The sequence below is a fragment of the Heteronotia binoei genome, chromosome 15 (assembly GCF_032191835.1).
Source record: "Heteronotia binoei isolate CCM8104 ecotype False Entrance Well chromosome 15, APGP_CSIRO_Hbin_v1, whole genome shotgun sequence".
NCBI classification, from domain to species: Eukaryota; Metazoa; Chordata; class Lepidosauria; order Squamata; family Gekkonidae; genus Heteronotia; species Heteronotia binoei.
In genome coordinates, this window is record NC_083237.1 from 81,376 (window position 1) to 99,739 (window position 18,364).

The 18,364-nt window shown below is 61.1% G+C and overlaps 3 protein-coding genes across 4 annotated transcripts in view; 1 reads left to right on the forward strand and 2 right to left on the reverse strand.

The window, feature by feature from the left end:
* TRAPPC14 (trafficking protein particle complex subunit 14) lies at positions 1-8,982 on the forward strand. The gene is given in 13 exon segments (XM_060256398.1): positions 1-28; positions 31-191; positions 194-385; positions 474-569; positions 654-783; positions 893-979; positions 1,117-1,237; positions 4,639-4,786; positions 6,462-6,544; positions 6,962-7,125; positions 7,379-7,533; positions 7,898-8,094; positions 8,192-8,982. Coding segments are annotated over 13 exon segments (1,716 nt in total). The 3' UTR covers positions 8,346-8,982.
* A 566-nt stretch (positions 8,983-9,548) lies between these two features.
* Positions 9,549-18,364, reverse strand: part of LAMTOR4 (late endosomal/lysosomal adaptor, MAPK and MTOR activator 4) — a 440,193-nt gene continuing 431,377 nt past the window's right edge. The window contains exons 1-4 of one of the 2 annotated variants that reach the window (XM_060255339.1): positions 10,322-10,592; positions 10,152-10,232; positions 9,908-10,028; positions 9,549-9,823 (exon numbers count right to left, since the gene is read on the reverse strand). In XM_060255339.1, coding sequence (XP_060111322.1) covers positions 9,726-9,823; positions 9,908-10,028; positions 10,152-10,232; positions 10,322-10,390 — 369 coding nt within the window. In that variant the 5' untranslated portion in view covers positions 10,391-10,592 and the 3' untranslated portion in view covers positions 9,549-9,725. Of the gene's footprint in view, positions 9,824-9,907; positions 10,029-10,151; positions 10,233-10,321; positions 10,593-18,364 lie in introns of those variants that run through there. The other variant, XM_060255340.1, reaches the window with a different exon arrangement.
* On the reverse strand, positions 15,753-17,889 carry LOC132584140 (transmembrane 4 L6 family member 5-like). The gene is made up of 5 exons (XM_060255942.1): positions 17,705-17,889; positions 17,326-17,391; positions 16,404-16,579; positions 16,100-16,307; positions 15,753-15,972 (listed from the first exon to the last, which is right to left on the reverse strand). The coding sequence occupies exons 1-5, from the start codon at positions 17,885-17,887 to the stop codon at positions 15,955-15,957; spliced, it is 651 nt and encodes a 216-aa protein (XP_060111925.1). The 5' UTR covers positions 17,888-17,889; the 3' UTR covers positions 15,753-15,954.

Genomic DNA, 18,364 nt, shown 5'->3' on the forward strand with positions numbered 1-18,364 from the left:
ATGGAGTCGCAGTGCGACTACTTCATGTACTTCCGGCCGTGCCCTTCCCGGCGGGCGAGGCGCTCTCGGCTGAGCCGGGCCGCTACCGAGCCCTGCCGCGCCGCAACCACCTCTACCTGGGCGAGACGGTCCGCTTCCTGCTGGTGCTCCGCTGCCGCCCCCCCGCCAGCAGCAGCAGCAGCGGCGGCGCCCCCCGCCGCCCTGGGGGGAGCTGGCCGGCTCCCTGGCCGCCCTTGGCCAGCATCAGCCCCGCCGCCGCGCCCCCGCAGACGACCAGGCGGCGCCCCCCGGCCACAGCGCCGCCCAGCAAGAGGAGGCGCGCTTCCGCCGCTGCCCGCCCCTCCTGACCCACGGCGGGCCCCCGGCGGGGAGACCGGCGGCAGGCGTAAGCGGGGCTCGGAGCGGGGGGGAGGGGAGGGGGGAGGCCGCCGAGCAGCGCCCTGACGCCCCCCTCCCTCCCTCCCTCCCCGCAGGTGCCCCTCGAAGAGCCCATCGTCTCCCCCGAGGAGGTGATCTTCCCGCTGACGGTCTCCCTGGACAGGCTGCCCCCCAGCACCACCAAGGCCAAGGTAAGCCCCCCGCCCCGTCGCCCCCGCAGGCGGGGAGAGAGAGAGAGCCAGCCGCCCACCGCCCCTTCCCTCCCCTCCCCCCAGATCGTGGTGACCGTCTGGAAACGGGACCAAGAGAAAGCGGAGGTGCGGGAGCGCGGCTACTTGCGCATCCTGCAGGATCGCGCCCCTTCGCAGACCTTCCGCGAGGAGCAGGGAGCCTTCAAGGCACAAGGTGAGTCTCCGGGCTGGAGCAGCCGCGCCCCCGCCCCGCGGGGGGGAGGGGGGAGGAGGCCTGGCCTTGACCGTGGCGCTTTTGTCCCCCCCCCCCCCCCGTCCTGCAGTGAGCACCTTGCTGACGGTCCTGCCTCCCCCGGAGCTGAAATGTCAACAGTGCCACGTGTCCGGGAAACACCTGACGGTCCTGAAAGGTGGGTGGCGCTGGCCCCAGGGGAGGAGCAGGGCCGGGGGCTGCTCCTCCGCCTTCTGGGCTCTGGAGGGGGCTGGTGGGGGAGACGGCGTGCCCCCCCCCCCGCCCAGCCCTCAACCCCCATCTTTGCCCTGGCAGTTCTGAACGCCGCCTCCCAGGAGGACCTCTCTGTGTGGGACGTGCGGATCCTACCCAATTTCAACGCCAGTTACCTCCCCATGATGCCCGACGGGTCTGTCTTGCTAGTGGACGATGTCTGGTAAGAGGGGAGGTGGGGGGGCAGGGGCGGGCTTCCTGGTTTGCACTTCCTCAAGCAGCCCCTCCCCCCCGCCTGCCTCTAAGGGTTGGGGGAGGGAAGAGGATAAAAGGCCCCGGGCCCCTCCCTCCCTGTCTTGGCGCCCCTGTCACGTGCTCCCAATCCTCACAAAGCCCAGGAGCAAAGGGGGCGGGGGGGCAGCCCGGCTGTGGCCCCAGAGGAGAAGCTGGAGCACTGGCAAATGACGCCCCACGGAGAGAGCGGCCCCCGTAGGAGATGTGCCCTAGAGAGCGCGACCTCCCTTCAGGGCTCCCGATGGGGTCTCACCAGCAGCCTAGGAAACAAGATGCTGCTGGAGGGACTGTCTCCTGTCTGATTGGGCTGCGTTCTGGGGCTTTTCCACCGGCAACTGCCAGGTCAGCATGCAGGCCTTTTTCTCATTGGCTGCCTGGGCCCCTTCCCTCTGTCACCTCCCGGGGCTCAGTCCTGTGCCTCTGCCCTGCTGCCCCCGAAGGCAGTGGCCGACCCAGCATGCACCTGGGTTGCCCTCTCTGCCAGCTCCAGGGGGAAGGGAGCGGCCTCACCCTCAAAGTGCCCTGGGCCCAGGGAGGAGGAGCTGCTCCCGGCAAGAGCACGCCTGTAGGGACAGTGGGCCGGGGAGGGGCCAGGCCAACCTTTCAACCCCGCCCTCCACTGGAGGGCCCCCAGTGTGTCCCTCTGCTCAAGTGGTCTCATTGCTGCCTCTCTGCTGCGGGGGGGGGGGGGGCTCATAAGAAAGGGGTGGGCAGAGCAAAGCTGCTGTGAGTGCCCAGACAAAGGGAGGTTAGCTTGTGGGACTCAAGGCAGCTTTCAGTGCGGAGAGCCCTGGGCTGCCAAACCCAGTAGCACCTCCCCCCCCCCCGCCCCTCTACCAAAAAATCCTGCTGTGTGCCCCACCAAACATGAAATCCTGGCTACGGCCCTGGGGGGGAGCAGGGCCACTGCAAGCCAGCAGACTTCTCACTGCAGCTACGGCACTGGCAGCTCCCATGCTGTGCCTTTGCCCACCAGCGCACCTTTTCCCAAGCTGCTGAGGATCTGCGCAGGCAGGTGGGGAGGAGGGAGGGAGGAAGGCAGGCGGGCCGAGCCAGCACCCCGGGGCTCACAGCAGAGGCAGCTTCTTGCTTGCTCTGTGCCCCCCTGCTGCACCCGCCACGTGCCCTGGAAGCCATGCCCAACGATCTCTGTGGGAGGGAGTGCTGACTCCGTGGCCAGGCTGGGTGTGGGGGGGGCCTGAGAGCGCCGAGTGAGCCTCCAAAGGGGGGGCCAGGCTGGGGGGGGCTGAGAGCTTCTGGGGCAGACACAGGGCCTGGGTGCAAAACTCTGCCAGCTGCATCATGCCACCTCTTCAAGTGTTCACTCAAATTTAGTGAAAGAACTAAACACAGATATAAATAAAGACTGAAAAGATCTTTTTTAAAAAATGATTTGTTGGGGAAAAGTTAATTTTTATTTCATTACGAAATGTAAAAGGAAGATAGAAGCATCAAATGCAATAACATTTTAATTGTGTGGCAATGCAATCATGGCATTCACTGTTTCATGACATCGGTGTGGGTTGCTGCTGTGCTGGGCTGAAGTCAGAGTCCACCCAGGCGCCTGGAAGGCCAACCTAGTTCAATTCAAGGCAGGTGCTTGCACACGGAGGTTTTCCGTTGCTTTGACTGCTTGCAGCAGCAGGCGCCAGGTTCTCCCGTGCCTTCAGAAGGCCTGAGAGATGAATGGGGCTCAGAGTGACAGGCGGCAGCTGGCCACGAAGCCCCCAGACTGGGGGGCGGAGGCTGCTGCGAGTAATTCCTTAGCCCCCGCTGGAACCAGAATCCTGGCCGCAGGAGCCTTCGGGGTCTGATGTGGCACTTTATGCTCACAGAAGACACAGTGAGCCGTGACTCATGACAGCTCATACCCCACCACCCCCTTTTGTTAGCCTAGGGCAGGGGTGTCGGACTTGTTTGTTATGAGGCCCAGATCTGACATAAATGAGACCTTGTTCGCATGGGTCCTGTCTATCATAAAAGGTAATGCCAGGTAGCAGAGAGATATTTTTAAAAGGACACAGACAAACACAAAGATTTTTTTAAAAACTGAAAATAAAACATGCTTAAAACATTAGCACCTGTTGGTCTTAAAGGTGCTTTCTTTGTATCTCTCCTGTGCAATCCAGGGAACTGAGCAAAGGAAGCTCTGACTTTTTCCCTCCCTCCCCAGGGGACGAGGGGGAGGAGCCTCAGCCAGTAGAAGCTTGGCATAGCAGCTCTGCTGTGCAACAGAGAAAGCCTGGCAAAGCAAGCTCTCCTTCCCCCTCCTCCCCAAGGGAGGAGCCTCAGCCAATGGAAGCATTTTGTGATGCAGAAGGAAGCAAGAGAGGGGGAAGGAAGCAGAGGACAGTGAGTTACTCAGGGGCCTGATTCAGCCCCACGGGCTGCATATTTGACATCCCTGGTCTAAGGTGTGCCTGGACTCTTACTTTTTCTTCTGAATGTTCAGGTGAACAGAGGTGAGGCTTAAAAATGTGACCTTTATCTATATCAAAGTTAATATCAGTCCACACAATTAACCTTCCCTATTAACAGCCTCCAATGACCCTGCCCCCACCCCATAGGCCTCTCTGGATCCATGCTGCTTCCGGCACTCCACTGTGCCTTGCCCAAACCCACCCCCTTTCCCGCCCCGCCCACCAAACTAGTGTGAGGAGCAGGGGCTGGGGGCAGATCAGCGCAGGGAGCAAAGGCAGGCTGGGCCTCCCTCTCCTGCCAGCTCGGGGGGGGGGGGGCAGGCGCGGTCTGTTCAGCCAAACAACCAAAGTCCCAAACTCACTGGTTCACCAGTTGAATGTGAATCAGAAGGGGAGAGTCCTGCTGCATCCAGTTTTTGACTGACTCTCACACCCTGTGACGACGCAGCTACAGGAAAGGCCGATGCGACTGCAGGCTGCATTTGGGGAGGCCTGTATCCAGGCCGCAGAAGGGGCAGCTGTGCTAGCCTCTTCCAGGCACTGCATGAACTGGAGTGGGTTCTGAGGAGGGCGGTGAAGCTGGTCAGAGGGTCTGGAAAGTCGGTCTCCTCTGAGGAAAGGTTGAAGGAAGCACACACCACGTAGAGCACCAAGCAGAAGACCAAGCGGAGACCCCCGGTTGCCTCCCTCCCTCCCTGCAGGGCCGAGATCCATCCTCTGCTGCGCAAATGGAAGTCTGGTAATGATGAGCACTGAAGGAGGCACACTGCTGCCACCATGCGCTCAGCCCACCTGGGTCGGTCTTTGTGACTCCTCACAGCATGGCCACCCTGCGCCGGTTGCGTGCCAACGGGTCGTGGGAGTGGTGGGGCCTCCCTCACTGCTCACCCGTTTCTTGCCCTCCCCACAGCCACCAGTCGGGCGAAGTCTCCATGGCCTCCTTTTGCCGTGTGGCCTCAGCCGCCTCTGTCTGCCCCTGCTCCCTCCGCGCTCTAGAGGAGCAGAATTTCCTCTTCCAGCTGCAGGCCCCGGAGCAGCCCCCCCCCAGCACCAAGGAGGTGAGTGTGTGGGGCAGGGTCAGCCTGCTTTGAGTCTGCCTTTCTCACGGAGACACAAGATGGAGTGCGCAGTCAGCCGGGTGGGATGCAGAAGGATTTGGACTGTAGAAGAAGAAGAAGAAGATATTGGATTTCTATCCCGCCCTCCACTCCGAAGAGTCTCAGAGCGGCTCACAATCTCCTTTACCTTCCTCCCCCACAACAGACACCCTGTGAGGTGGGTGGGGCTGGAGAGGGCTCTCACAGCAGCTGCCCTTTCAAGGACAACCTCTGCCAGAGCTATGGCTGACCCAAGGCCATTTCAGCAGGTGCAAGTGGAGGAGTGGGGAATCAAACCCGGTTCTCCCAGATAAGAGTCCGCACACTTAACCACTACACCAAACTGGCTCTCCCAGTTTGAAAATGGGACCTCACCAGAAATCTGGAACAGGGCTGAAGAGGCAAAAGGTGAAATGATCCAGAAATTAGGATCGTACTTGCAGCAACAACAGTAGTGCAGACCACAGGCCCTAATCTTTTCCCCAGAGATCTTTCTAAGCCTTTTTTGTTACAGTTCAGCCTGATAGTCTGTGCCAAAAGGCCCTCTTGATTTCAGTGTTGCATCTTTTGCCAAAAGCCAAGCAGCCTTCCGGACTGCCTCTTGCAGGCTGCTCCATAAGATGTGTGTGGGGGAAGGGTAACAGAAGGCGCTCGTCTGGGTGGCGGCTGTGGAATGTGCTCATCTGGAGGCTGGTACCTGCAGCAGGCCCTGGGCAGATGAGTCCCGCTGCCTGGTGGGGGTGGGGGGGAGGCTCCAGAACTCTCGAGGGCCTTGCATTGAAGCCAGTAACTGAAGGGCTGCAGCTGGGTGCAGTTTGCATGCCTGCAGCAGCTGAGCTGTAGTGTCTGTATTGACTGGAGCAGGGAGGGCCAAACTGTGGCTCTTGAAGCCCCCACGGCCCTGTAGGCCGGCTTGGAGAAGGCATTTGTCTCTTTGAATCACTGCTCCAAGCCAAGGCAGCTGGCAGCCTGGATGATGCATTTAAAGTTCCTTTCTTTCTACCTCTCCCACTCCATCTATTAGCTTTCCTCCCTCTCTTCCTTCCTGTCTTGTGGCTCTCAGACATTTGACCTTCATGTCTTGCGGCTCTCAGACATCTGATGTTCATGTCTTGCGGCTCTCAAACATCTGCCGTTTATTCTATGTGGCTCTTACATTAAGCAAGTTTGGCCATCCCTAGACTGGAGTCTGGTGTTGACTCTGAAGCAGAGAGCATCCCACCAGTCTAGTCTTAACGTTGTTGTTGTGTGAATCCAAGCGGGCAGATGGGCTGTGTCAAGATAGGGGGGCACCTTCCAGACTAGACTGAGTTGGAAGAAGGCGTTTGTGCAAGGACATCAGCTTGCTTCTCAAGGGTAATGGTGGATCCACTCCTCCACGTGCAGCCAGCTGGGTGACCTTGGGTCAGTCACAGTTCTCTCAGAGCTCTCTCAGCCGCACCTACCTTACAGGGTGTCTCTTGTGGGGAGAGGAAGGGAAGGAGATTGGAAGCTGCTCTGAAACCACGAGTGAAGGGTGGTTAGAAACCCATGTCTTCTTCTGTAACCCAGCGTCTCTCAACAATGTGGGGGGGGGGGAATTGGGGGGCCGGACTGTGGGTGTCTCTCAGCCATTCTTGCCTCCTCCTCTCTGCAGGGCCTGGAGGTTCCTCTCATCGCGGTGGTCCAGTGGTCCACCCCCAAACTGCCGTTCACCCCCCGCATCCACACTCACTACAGGTGAGCTGCTTGGGCAGGACCCTCTAGACGAGAGGCTCTGTGGTCGCTTCTCAGGCCACAGGAGGGGCTGTGAATTCCTCATCTCCTTGGAGTCTTTGCAGAAAGTGTCCCAAAGTGATGCCCAGCAAACCAGCTTTGTGGCCAGGAGCCCGAGGCTTCCCAAAGGCAGCTGTGGGGCAGAAGTTCTCCGTCCCTTGATGGCACTTCTGGGATTTGAAGTATGGGAAGGGGCTCTTCTCCCATCTCGACCCTCTTTCTCCTCCTGCTGCCTTCAGTCCTCTAGGCCCTGGGAGAGCCTTTCTCCTCATCCCCTTCTGAAGAGGAGATGCCCCCAGGAACGGGGCCTGGCTGCTTCCGCATGCCAGCCTCATGTGCTTTCCAGGGGCTTGGACTTCTCCCTGTCTCCCCACCCTCCAGGCTACCCAGCATCCGCCTGGCCCGTCCGCGCTTTGTGATGACGGCGGAGTGCGAGTCGCCAGTGGTCCTGCACCACCGCTTCACCGTCACTTACACCCTCCTCAACAACCTGCAGGACTTCCTGGCCGTGCGCCTGGTGTGGACGCCAGAAAGCGCAGCTGCCGGTCAGTGGCCGGAGGGGGGGAGGGCACCGGTCTGCTGGGAGGAGTGGGCAGGGGCTCCCGCCACACTGTGGCCCAGGCTGTTTGGGTGGGGCAAGCCGAGAACGTGCCCAAGAGGCCTCCTCTGTTTTGGGCCAGGAGAACCTGGCTGCTGGCAAGGGGGGTGGGTGGCAGGGGCACTGCATTCTCCCTCTCTTGTTGGAGGCATTGGGTTGGCCCTTTGCCCCCTGCAGTGGCCTTGTCCTTTGCCCCTCAGGCAAGACCCTTTCCTGTGCAGAACGGCGGGCCGTCCATGACACCCAGGACTCAATCATCTGCCACACACCCCTCAACAACCTGGGCTACTCTCGCAAGGGCAGTGCCCGCACCTTCTGCGTCACCTTCCAGGCTCTGCGGGCTGGCCTCTATGAGGTAGAGACACCCACCCCGGGCTCTGAGCTTGCGGGGGGGGGGGGGGACGGGACGGGGACTCTGTGCTTTGGGGCCCCAGGGGGGGAGGGAATTCAATGCAGACCTCAGAGTTCCAGGCACAGGTAGGGTCTGTGCTCATCCTCAGCTGCAGCGGGAAGACAGCCGGCAAATCTGCTTGGGGTTGGCTTGGATTCTGGTCCCTTAGCACCCTCCTTCCCCCCCCCCCACCCCTGGACAGCAGGACTGCTCCTGCCCCAAGAGTGTGTGTCGCCTCGAGAGCGGGGGGGGGGGGAGGCAGCAGGTCCTGTGAAAGTTCCCTGGAGCCCACTGCCCGCTCTTTCTTCCTCTCATCCCCCCTCCCCAGCTGTCCCAGCACATGAAGCTGAAGCTGCAGTTCACCGCCAGCATCTCCAACCCGCCCCCCGAGGCCCGGCCTGTCTCCCGCAAGAGCAGCCCCGGCAGTCCCGCCGTGGTCCGGGAGCTGGTGGAGCGGCACCAGGCCAGCCTGGGCCGCTCCCAGAGCTTCTCCCACCAGCAGCCGGCCCGAGGGCACCTCATGAGGTGGGTAAGGGGGAGAAGCGAGGCGTTTCCCCTCTGGGGAGGGGGGGGTGACCGGGCTCCTTCCCCCCTCCTCCTGTTTCCTCCTCTCCCCAAGCAGGTCCGGCAGCGTCATGGAGCGCCGAGCCATCACTCCGCCTGTGGGCTCCCCTGTCGGCCGACCCCTTTACTTGCCCCCGGACAAGGCTGCGCTTTCCCTTGACAAAATCGCCAAACGGGAGTGCAAAGTGCTGGTGGTGGCACCTGTCACGTGATGGGGGCAGGACCCCCCCCCCCCCCCCCCCGGCAGCTTGCCTTCCTGCTTCGGCTCAGTCACACACACCCCGAACAGATTCCTGGAGGAGGTGGAGGCTGCAGTCTTGCAAATACAGCCCTGTCAAGCACCCGCTCGTCCTCCTCCTCTGGACTTCGCCTGCTGTGCCATTTCCTGCCTGCCCTGGACCACCTCCTCCTCCTCCTCTCTGGGAGTGAAAGGAAGAAGGGCATCCTTTGCTCCCTCTCCCCTGGCTGTCCCCCCCTTCTCCGTGAGCATGTCCGTGAGGCCAAATCCCTTCCTAAGTAATGCAGAGGGGCAGCCCCTCCCCCCCTGCATGGCAGCTACTGCAAGGTGGTTTGGAGACTGGCCATTGTGCCCCCCAGCCCACCCTCTGAGGCTGGACTCCCACACAGAGAACTGTGCCACTTTGTACTACTGGGAAAGGGACAGGTTTCTTATGTGGAGGGGGGAGCAGTTAAGGCCACTGGTTGCTCCCCCCCGTATCCCAGGGAGGGGCCAGGTGCCCGAGACACCCCCCCTCCGCCCAGGTGCACTTTATTTATTATTTATACGTATGTTTTTATTTGCCTCAGAAGCTGCTCCCAATGTGTGTGTGAATAAACTTCAGTCTGTCAGCTGGACCTGTGTGTGTGTGGTGTGGGGGGGAAGTGGCAGCAGTGGGGCTCACACGCATTCCTTCCCCCCTTTCCTGAGTCCAGGGTGTCCTGCAGCGCAGTGGCTGACATCCTACGTGGTATTTCCCCATGGGGTGGGAGAGCATGGACCCACAGGGCCTTTCCTGACAGGCAAATCCAAGCACAAAGTGTGACAGGCCATTCACTCCACCAGCTGCACATCCTGTGCCCCCTTTTTGCTCATCATGTGGGGAGGGAGGTTTGGGGTTGGCCCGACTTGTCTGCACAGGAACTGGCACTGTGAGGAGACCTCTATGGGCTTGGTTGCAGGTATGGGTCTAGGAGCAGACCTTGCGTCTCCCCTGCCAGGCCGGAATAGCAAGAGCCTTTCTCCTCTGATCGCTGACAAACAGGGGCACCTCTCCCAGCCAGCCAGCTGTGGTTTGGGGCAGAGGTGAGAGCTGGGGGGGGCACGTCCCCCATTAAGGACCTGCAGCCTCTGCCGTGGTTTTGGGGGCTGGTGTGGCCTAAGCAACCCCAGCAGGCCAGGTCACACAAGGCGCCTCTTGTGGGAAAGTGTTTATTTTGCTGCAAGACAGATACACAAAACCTTTGACATGCCATGCCCCATGCCCAACACAAAGATGGGCGCATGCTCTGGAAGGAGGGGAGGGAGGGCTTCCTTGCTGAGCCCGGGAGAGGGGGGGTCTGCTTCCATCCTGCCCCCCCCACCTGCGAAGAGCTCAGACCATGACGGGCTCCCGGACGTTGTTCTGGCGCTTGACCACGAAGAGCTTCTGGCCGGAGACGGTCACCAGGAAGGTGTGTTCCCCAAACACCACTGCGGGGGGAGGGCGAGGTCAGAGGGGGCGGGGGGGGTGCAGCGCCCCTCCTCCCCCTCCCCCTCGCAGAAGGCGGGACTCACCGGAGATGCGGCGGAAGGGCACCTCCTCCGGGCAGCGGGGCAGGCGGAAGGCGCAGGCGGTGCTCACCAGCTCCGAGATGACGCCGGCCGTCCGCTCGTCGTTCTCCAGGTCGCCGGAGGACTGCGCGAGAGGAGGAGGGGGAGGGCTGTGGGGGGGTCCTGCTGAGCCCCTGCCGGGAGACCCCGAGGGGAGGGGAGGGTGACGTCACTGTGCCCCGGGGGGGGGAGGGGGCGGGGGACTCACGGCCAGCACGGCGCCGTCGCAGATCACCAGGTAGCCGCTCTGGTCGGGGACGCGCTCCAGGCCCTGCGTCAGCGCCGTCGTCTGCGGGGGAGGGGCCGAGAGGGTCAGCGGGGGGGGGAGACCCGCACAACACCCCCCCCACCCCCACCCGCTGGTCTCCCCCCCCTCACCATGGTGCTGCTGCTGCTGCCGCTCGCTAGGCTAGACCGCCCCCCGCCGCCACTTCCGCTTCCTGGCATAGACCGGCGCGGCCAGAGCGGAACCCCTCCTTCCGCCTCAGGGCCCTGCGGGGGAGGGGGCGGGGCTTCCTGGGAGCAGGTCGGAGGGGGCGGGGCTTCCTGGGAGCAGGCCTGGGTTGGAGGGGGCGGGGCTAGACCGCCCCCCGCCGCCACTTCCGCTTCCTGGCATAGACCGGCGAGGCCAGAGCGGAACCCCTCCTTCCGCCTCAGGGCCCGGCGGGGGAGGGGGCGGGGCTTCCTAAGAGCAGGCCTGGGTCGGAGGGGGCGGGGCTAGACCGCCCCCCGCCGCCACTTCCGCTTCCTGGCATAGACCGGCGCGGCCAGAGCGGAACCCCTCCTTCCGCCTCAGGGCCCGGCGGGGGAGGGGGCGGGGCTTCCTGGGAGCAGGCCTGGGTCGGAGGGGGCGGGGCTAGACCGCCCCCCGCCGCCACTTCCGCTTCCTGGCATAGACCGGCGAGGCCAGAGCGGAACCCCTCCTTCCGCCTCAGGGCCCGGCGGCGGGGGAGGGGGCGGGGCTTCCTGGGAGCAGGCCTGGGTCGGAGGGGGCGGGGCTTCCTGGGAGCAGGCCTGGGTCGGAAAGGGCGGGGCTTCATGGGAGCAGGCCGGGGTCGGAGGGGGCGGGGCTTCCTGGGAGCAGGCCTGGGTTGGAGGGGGCGGGGCTAGACCGCCCCCCGCCACTTCCGCTTCCTGGCATAGACCGGCGAGGCCAGAGCGGAACCCCTTCTTCCGCCTCAGGGCCCGGCGGGGAGGGGGCGGGGCTTCCTGGGAGCAGGCCTGGGTCGGAGGGGGCGGGGCTTCCTGGGAGCAGGCCTGGGTCGGAAAGGGCGGGGCTTCATGGGAGCAGGCCGGGGTCGGAGGGGGCGGGGCTTCCTGGGAGCAGGCCTGGGTTGGAGGGGGCGGGGCTAGACCGCCCCCGCCACTTCCGCTTCCTGGCATAGACCGGCGAGGCCAGAGCGGAACCCCTTCTTCCGCCTCAGGGCCCGGCGGGGGAGGGGGCGGGGCTTCCTGGGAGCAGGCCGGGGTCGGAGGGGGCGGGGCTTCCAGAGAGCAGGCCAGGCCCGCGGTCTGGAGGGGGAGGAGGAGCTGGGGCAGGGCCGCATGATTAACGTGTGGAATTCACTGCCACAGGAGGTGGTGGCGGCCACAAGCATAGCCACCTTCAAGAGGGGTTGCCTGATCCAACATGGCTTATCTTATGTAGGCCGCTGAGACTCTGTCCTAGAAAGGGCAGCTTCTGGAAGAGCTCTCTAAGCCCACCCGCCTCTGTCCTTGAAGGGGCAGCTTCTGGGAGAGCTCTCTCAGCCCCACCCGCCTCACAGGGTGTCTGTTGTGGGGGTGGAAGGGAAAGGAGATCGTAGGCCGCTCTGAGACTCTGTCCTTGAAAGAGCAGCTTCCAGTAGAGCCCTCTCAGCCCCACCCACCTCACAGGGTGTCTGTTGTGAGGAAGGAAGGGAAAGGAGATTGTAGGCTGCTCTGAGACTCTGTCCTTGAAAGGGCAGCTGCTGTGAGAGCCCTCTCAGCCCCACCCACCTCACAGGGTGTCTGTTGTGGGGGAGGAAGGGAAAGGAGATTGTAGGCCGCTCTGAGCCTCTGTCCTTGAAAGGGCAGCTTCTGGAAGAGCTCTCTCAGTCCCACCCACCTCACATGGTGTCTTTTGTGAGGGAGGAAGATAAAGGAGATTGTAGGCCGCTCTGAGACTCTGTCCTTGAAAGGGCAGTTTCTGGGAAAGCTCTCTCAGCCACGCCTGCGTCACAGGATGTCTGTTGTGGGGGAGGAAGGGAAAGGAGATTGTAGGCTGCGCTGTCCCTGTCCTTGAAAGGGTAGCTTCCGGGAGAGATCTCTCAGTCCCACCCACCTCACAGGGTGTCTCTTGTGGGGGAGGAAGGGAAAGGAGATTGTAGGCCCCTCTGAGACTCTGTCCTTGAAGGGGCAGCTTCTGGGAGAGCTCTCTTAGCCCCACCCACCTCACAGGGTGTCTTTTGGGGGGGAGGAAGGGAAAGGAGATTGTTGGCCGCTCTGAGACTGTCCTTGAAAGGGCAGCTTCCGGGAGAGCTCTCTCAGCCACACCTGCCTCACAGGGTGTCTGTTGTGGAGGATGAAGGGAAAGGAGATTGTAGGCCTCTCTGAGATTCTGTCCTTGAAGGGGCAGCTTCTGGGAGAGCCCTCTCAGCCCCACCCGCCTCACAGAGTGTCTGTGGGAGAGGAGACTGTAGGCTGTGGGAGAGGAGATTGTAGGCCGCTCTGAGACTCTGTCCTTGAAAGGGCAGCTTCTGCCAGAGCTCTCTCAGCCCCACCCGCCTCACAGGGTGTCTGTTGTGGGGGAGGAAGGGAAAGGAGATTGTAGGCCACTCTGAGACTCTGTCCTTGAAGAGGCACCCTCTGGGAGAGCCCTCTCGGCCCCACCCGCCTCACAGGGTGTCTTTTTGGGGGGAGGAAGGGAAAGGAGATTGTTGGCCGCTCTGAGACTGTCCTTGAAAGGGCAGCTTCCGGGAGAGCTCTCTCAGCCACACCTGCCTCACAGGGTGTCTGTTGTGGAGGATGAAGGGAAAGGAGATTGTAGGCCTCTCTGAGATTCTGTCCTTGAAGGGGCAGCTTCTGGGAGAGCCCTCTCAGCCCCACCCGCCTCACAGAGTGTCTGTGGGAGAGGAGACTGTAGGCTGTGGGAGAGGAGATTGTAGGCCGCTCTGAGACTCTGTCCTTGAAAGGGCAGCTTCTGCCAGAGCTCTCTCAGCCCCACCCGCCTCACAGGGTGTCTGTTGTGGGGGAGGAAGGGAAAGGAGATTGTAGGCCACTCTGAGACTCTGTCCTTGAAGAGGCACCCTCTGGGAGAGCCCTCTCGGCCCCACCCGCCTCACAGGGTGTCTTTTTGGGGGGAGGAAGGGAAAGGAGATTGTTGGCCGCTCTGAGACTCTGTCCTTGATACGGGAGCTTCTGGGAGAGCTCTCTCAGCCCCACCCACCTCACAGGGTGTCTGTTGTGGGGGAGGAAGGGAAAGGAGATTGTAGGCCTCTCTGAGACTCTGTCCTTGAAAGGGCAGCTTCCGGGAGAGCTCTCTCAGCCACACCTGCCTCACAGGGTGTCTGTTGTGGAGGATGAAGGGAAAGGAGATTGTAGGCCGCTCTGAGACTCTGTCCTTGAAACGGGAGCTTCTGGGAGAGCTCTCTCAGCCCAAACCTGCCTCACAGTGTGTCTGTTGTGGGGGAGGAAGGGAAAGGAGATTGTAGGCCGCTCTGAGACTCTGTCCTTGAAAGGGCAGCTTCTGTCAGAGCTCTCTCAGCCCCACCCGCCTCACAGGGTGTCTGTTGTGGGGGAGGAAGGGAAAAGAGATTGTAGGCCACTCTGAGACTCTGTCCTTGAAGAGGCAGCCTCTGGGAGAGCCCTCTCAGCCCCACCCGCCTCACAGGGTGTCTGTGGGAGAGGAGATTGTAGGCTGCTCTGAGACTCTGTCCTTGAAAGGGCAGCTTCTCTCAGAGCTCTCTCAGCCCCACTCGCCTCACAGGGTGTCTGTTTTGGGGGGAGAAGGTATAGGAGATTGTGAGCCACTCTCTGATTCAGAGAGAAGGGCAGGGTATAAATCTACCGTCTCTTTTTCTTTCCTTTGGACAGGCCCATCTTGCCCGAGAAAGTCAACCTAGTCCAACCCCACTCGTGCTCTCCCTGCTTGAATATCTAGGGCCAGTGCTGAATCAGGGGAGGGGACACCCATGTCAGCTGATTGGCACTTCCCTCCCCCTCCACATCCTGCCTCCTGCCCCTGGTCTTCTGTGGAGGTCTACCATCCAAAATACTCGCCAATGTCAGCCCTGCTGAGCTTCTGAGATCAGGTCTGCAGAGTCTCTTCTGATTTAATTTCAACCCATTGGTTCTGGTCCTGCCTTCCGGGGCCACAGACAACAACTCCGCACAATCCTCTATAGGACCAGCCTCTATAGGACAGCCCTTCAAGTCCTTGAAGATGGTGATCCTATCACCTCTCAGCCGCCTCCTCTCCAGGCTAAACATCCCCAGCTCCTTCAGCCTTTCCTCATAGGACTGGGTCTCCAGACCCCTCACCATCTTTGTGACCCTCCTCTGGACCCGTTCCAGCTTTTCTATATCCTTCTTAAATTGTGGTGCCCAAAACAGAAGGTGAGGTTTAACCAGAGCAAAGTACACATTTGACTTTTTAGCTACCACATCACACTGCTGACTCATGTTTAGTGTACCGTCCACTAAAACCGCTAGATCCTTTTCTCAGAAATACTGCCAAGACAATTCTCCCCCATCCTATAATTATGCATTTGATTTTCCTATCTAAATGGAGAACCATTAAAATTAATTTTATTAGTTATAGCCCAGTTTTCCAACCTGTCAAGACCATCCTGTATCCTGACTCTGTTTTCTACTGTATTTGCTCCCCCTCCCAATTTAGTATCATCTGCAAATTTAATGTGCATTCCCTCTATTCCTTCATCCAAATCATTGATGAAGATGTTGAACAAAACAGGCCCCAGGACAGATCCTTGTGGCACTCCACTGGTCACTCCTCTCCTAGAGGTTGAGGAACCATTCACAAGCACTCTTTGGGTGCGATCAGTTACCGACCCACCTAACAGTAATAGGATCCAAACTACATTCTACCAATTTGTCAACAAGAATATTATGTGGAACCTTCTCAAGATAAGCAGTGTCTATGGCATCCTCCAGCAAAGTAATAATTTTCTCAAAGAGTTCTGGTTAGTCTGACATGACTTGTTCTTGAGAAACCCCTGCTGCCTCTTAGGGATCATAGCCCTCCTTCCTGAATGCTCAAGGAATGACTGTTGGATGATTTGTTCTAAAATTTCCCCAGGCATAGGCATCAAGCTGAGGGGTTGGTAGTTACCTGGATCCTCTCCCCCCCCTTCCTGAAGATGGAGGCAACATTTGCAGGCCTCCAATCTTTTGGCACTTCCCCCGGGCCCTGCTACAGGAGGGCTTTCTGCTAAGGGCAAGAGTGATGGAGCTTCACCCAGGAAGCCACCCCACCTTTCACTTCTGCTCCACCTTTTCCCCATCCACCCACCCCCCTGCTTTCCCCAGAGAAAGGTGACCCAGCCCTCCAGAGCCAGACCCTGCTCTATGCCACACAGAGCCTGAGGGGGGGGTCTGCACCCCACAGCCCCTCTCTCTAGAAGGTGTTCCCCAGACACAGGATGAGCCTTTGCCTGCAGAGCCTCCCCCTCCCTCCCTCCTCCGCTGCTGCCTGGGGGGGTGGAGTCCTCTCTCTCTCCTGCTGAGGCAGCCAAACTCCCTTCCGGGGACCTTTGCTTCTCTTTATCTCCTCGGGGCCATGCCCTGGCCCGGTTTCTTAGTCCTCGGAGCTGGAAAAAACAAGCGGGGGGGGGGGAGGATGTGGGGGAGTTTATTTGTGCCACGGCTGCCTGCTCAGATGGGGAGGTTCTGCCAGAGCGGTCGGTGGCCAATCCATGGGGCTGCTGCTCCCAGACTGGCGGGACTCCTCGGCAAAGGGGGCGGAGGGGGTCTTCAGTGGAGACGCAGGGCAGAGGAGGAAGAAGGCCGGCAGGCGCTCACTCATCACCGCCTCAGTAACGGGTCTGCTGCTGCTGCTGCTGCGGGAAAGCAGAGGCGGCGTCAGTGGGAGGGAGCTCGTGCAGGCCTTTCCCCTCTTGGCCCCAGAGGGCTGCAGCTGGGCGCCCCCCCCCCCCGCCCGCCCGGGAGGGGACTCACCTGCGGGGGCTTCTTGTCTGGGTTGCAGGTGCCGCAGAGGCAGCCCAGGAAGCCGTTGAGCACCTGGAGGGCGCAGAGGAGCACCTCCACCCCGCTGGAGGCCAGGATGAGCGAGAAGAGGATCACGTTGAACTCCGTCACCCCCTCCGGCTCCCGGCACAGCTCCCACAGCTCCCGCTGGAAGAGGTAGCTGCTGCTGTTCCAGTTGCTGCCGGCGGGAGGGAGGGCGAGGCCGTGAGAACCAGCAGGGGAACGGCAGGGTCAGTTCCTGCCCGGCCCCCTCCTCCCCGGCGGCCCCACTGACCTGAAGAAGCCGGCCTCCTCTTCATCTTGGCGCCAGAAGGGGCGCTCCCACCCGGACAGAGTCCCGTTCTCCTGGATCCTGCAGAGAGGCCCACGCACCAGCCCCAGCGCCGAGACGCTCAGGGCATAGAGGGAGCCCGCCAGCCCCACGGCTGCAGCCAGCACCGACAGGAACATCTGGAAGGAGGGAGGGAGCAGGCCACTCAGCGGCCAGAAGAACAGAAGGGAAGCCATGCTGGATCAGGCCAATGGCCCTCCAGCCCAACACTCTGTGTCACACAGTGGCCAAAAAGCCCAGATGCCACCAGGAGGTCTACCAGTGGGGCCAGGACACCAGAAGCCCTCCCACTGTTGCCCCCCCCCCCAGGCACCAAGAATACAGAGCATCACTGCCCCAGACAGAGTTCCAACAATACGCTGTGGCTAACAGCCATTGATTAACCTCTGCTCCATATAAGAACAGAAGAGAAGCCATGCTGGATCAGGCCAATGGCCCATCCAGTCCAACACTCTGTGTCACACAGTGGCCAATATATACACACACACACTTGTGGCTAATAGCCACTGATGGACCTCTGCTCCATATTTTTATCCAATCCCCTCTTGAAGCTGTCTGTGCTTGTAGCCGCCACCACCTCCTGTGGCAGTGAATTCCACATGTTAATCACCCTTTGGGTGAAGAAGGACTTCCTTTTATCCGTTCTAACCTGACTGCTCAGCAATTTCATTGAATGTTTACGAGTTCTTGTATTGTGAGAAAGAGAGAAAAGTTGGGTGATTTGTTTTAAAACCAGTTGGCAGAGAAGGAAGGGGGTGGGGTCAGATGAGTGGCTCAGAGGGGGCAATTCCCTTCCCCCCCACCCCGATGGGAATAGAGAGGGAGGCAGAGGGATCGAGGGTGTCAGAGCCCCCCCCCAACTCACCCCACAGCGGTTCGCACAGCAGCCATGGCGCCCAGTGGCCTGGATGTGTATGGCTGGCACCAGCACCTGGGGAGAGAGTGGCTGGATCAGTGCAAGGAGCAGGGGGGGGGGGTCCTGCCATACCTCCCTGCCCCCACGTTCTGCTCCCCTGCTTCCCCTCTCTCAGGACCCACAGCTCAAGGCACGTGGAGCAGCTCCCTTGGGAAGAGGGACTGGCAAACTGGCCTCCCCACCAAAATGACCATGGGCAGCACCCCCCCCCCCCAGCTCCGTCCAGGCAGCGGCTGCTTCCTTGCAAAAGGCAAGCCAGAGTGGATTCCTTCCTGTCCCACCATCTCTGCAGCAAGAGGCTGAGACTCCCCCCCAGCCCCGTCCTTACCATGATCCCGCCTCCAACGACCCCCCCCAGGTAGAGGACTTCGGGAGTGAGGTGCTGGCCCCTGTTCTGCACATACTCCGTCGTCCAGTTGGGAAAGGCCAGCAGGAGGTTGGCCACAATGCACAGGAGGGCGAAGGGCCAGAGGGCAGCCCCCACCACTCTGGAACAGGCCCCTGTGCACATAGCTGGGCCGGGCAGAGAGAGCAGGCACCTCTGGGCTCACAGCGGCTTCTATGCGGCCTGCAGGTACCGCACCCGGGAGCCTGCTGCCTGGGGTGGGGTGGGGGGCTGGGATTTCCCTGTCCATCAGGCTCATAAATGCCACCTTTGCCCTGATAGCTGGAGCTGGCCAGAGGCCAGGGGCTGCTGCAGTTGTTGTTGTTCTGGGGCACGCACAGCGCAGGCCCTCCCCCTTGCCCTTGTCGACACCTGGCAGGCAGGTGTGGGGCGTGGAAGTGGGGGTCATGCCTCCCCTCCCTCCCACTCTGACTCAGCAAGGGGGGGCTCCCCAACGGACCTGCAGGCTGCTCCTGATGCAGGCAACAGGGACTCAGGTCCCCAGCATGCCTTGGCCTGGGTACAACAGCCCTCCCTCCCCACCCCCCAGTCCTGCCATCCAGGCTGAGAAGAGGCGCTGCACTGTACAGCCTCAGCAGCCCA

Excerpts from the sequence above, each read along its gene's own strand:
- LOC132584140 (XM_060255942.1), bottom strand. The coding sequence starts at position 17,887 with ATGTGCACAGGGGCCTGTTCCAGAGTGGTGGGGGCTGCCCTCTGGCCC. Across the intron at positions 16,580-17,325 it reads GCTGTGCGAACCGCTGTGGG|ATGTTCCTGTCGGTGCTGGC; the intron begins GTGAGTTGGGGG and ends CCCTCCTTCCAG. Across the intron at positions 16,308-16,403 it reads GAGGAGGCCGGCTTCTTCAG|CAACTGGAACAGCAGCAGCT; the intron begins GTCAGTGGGGCC and ends TCCCGCCGGCAG.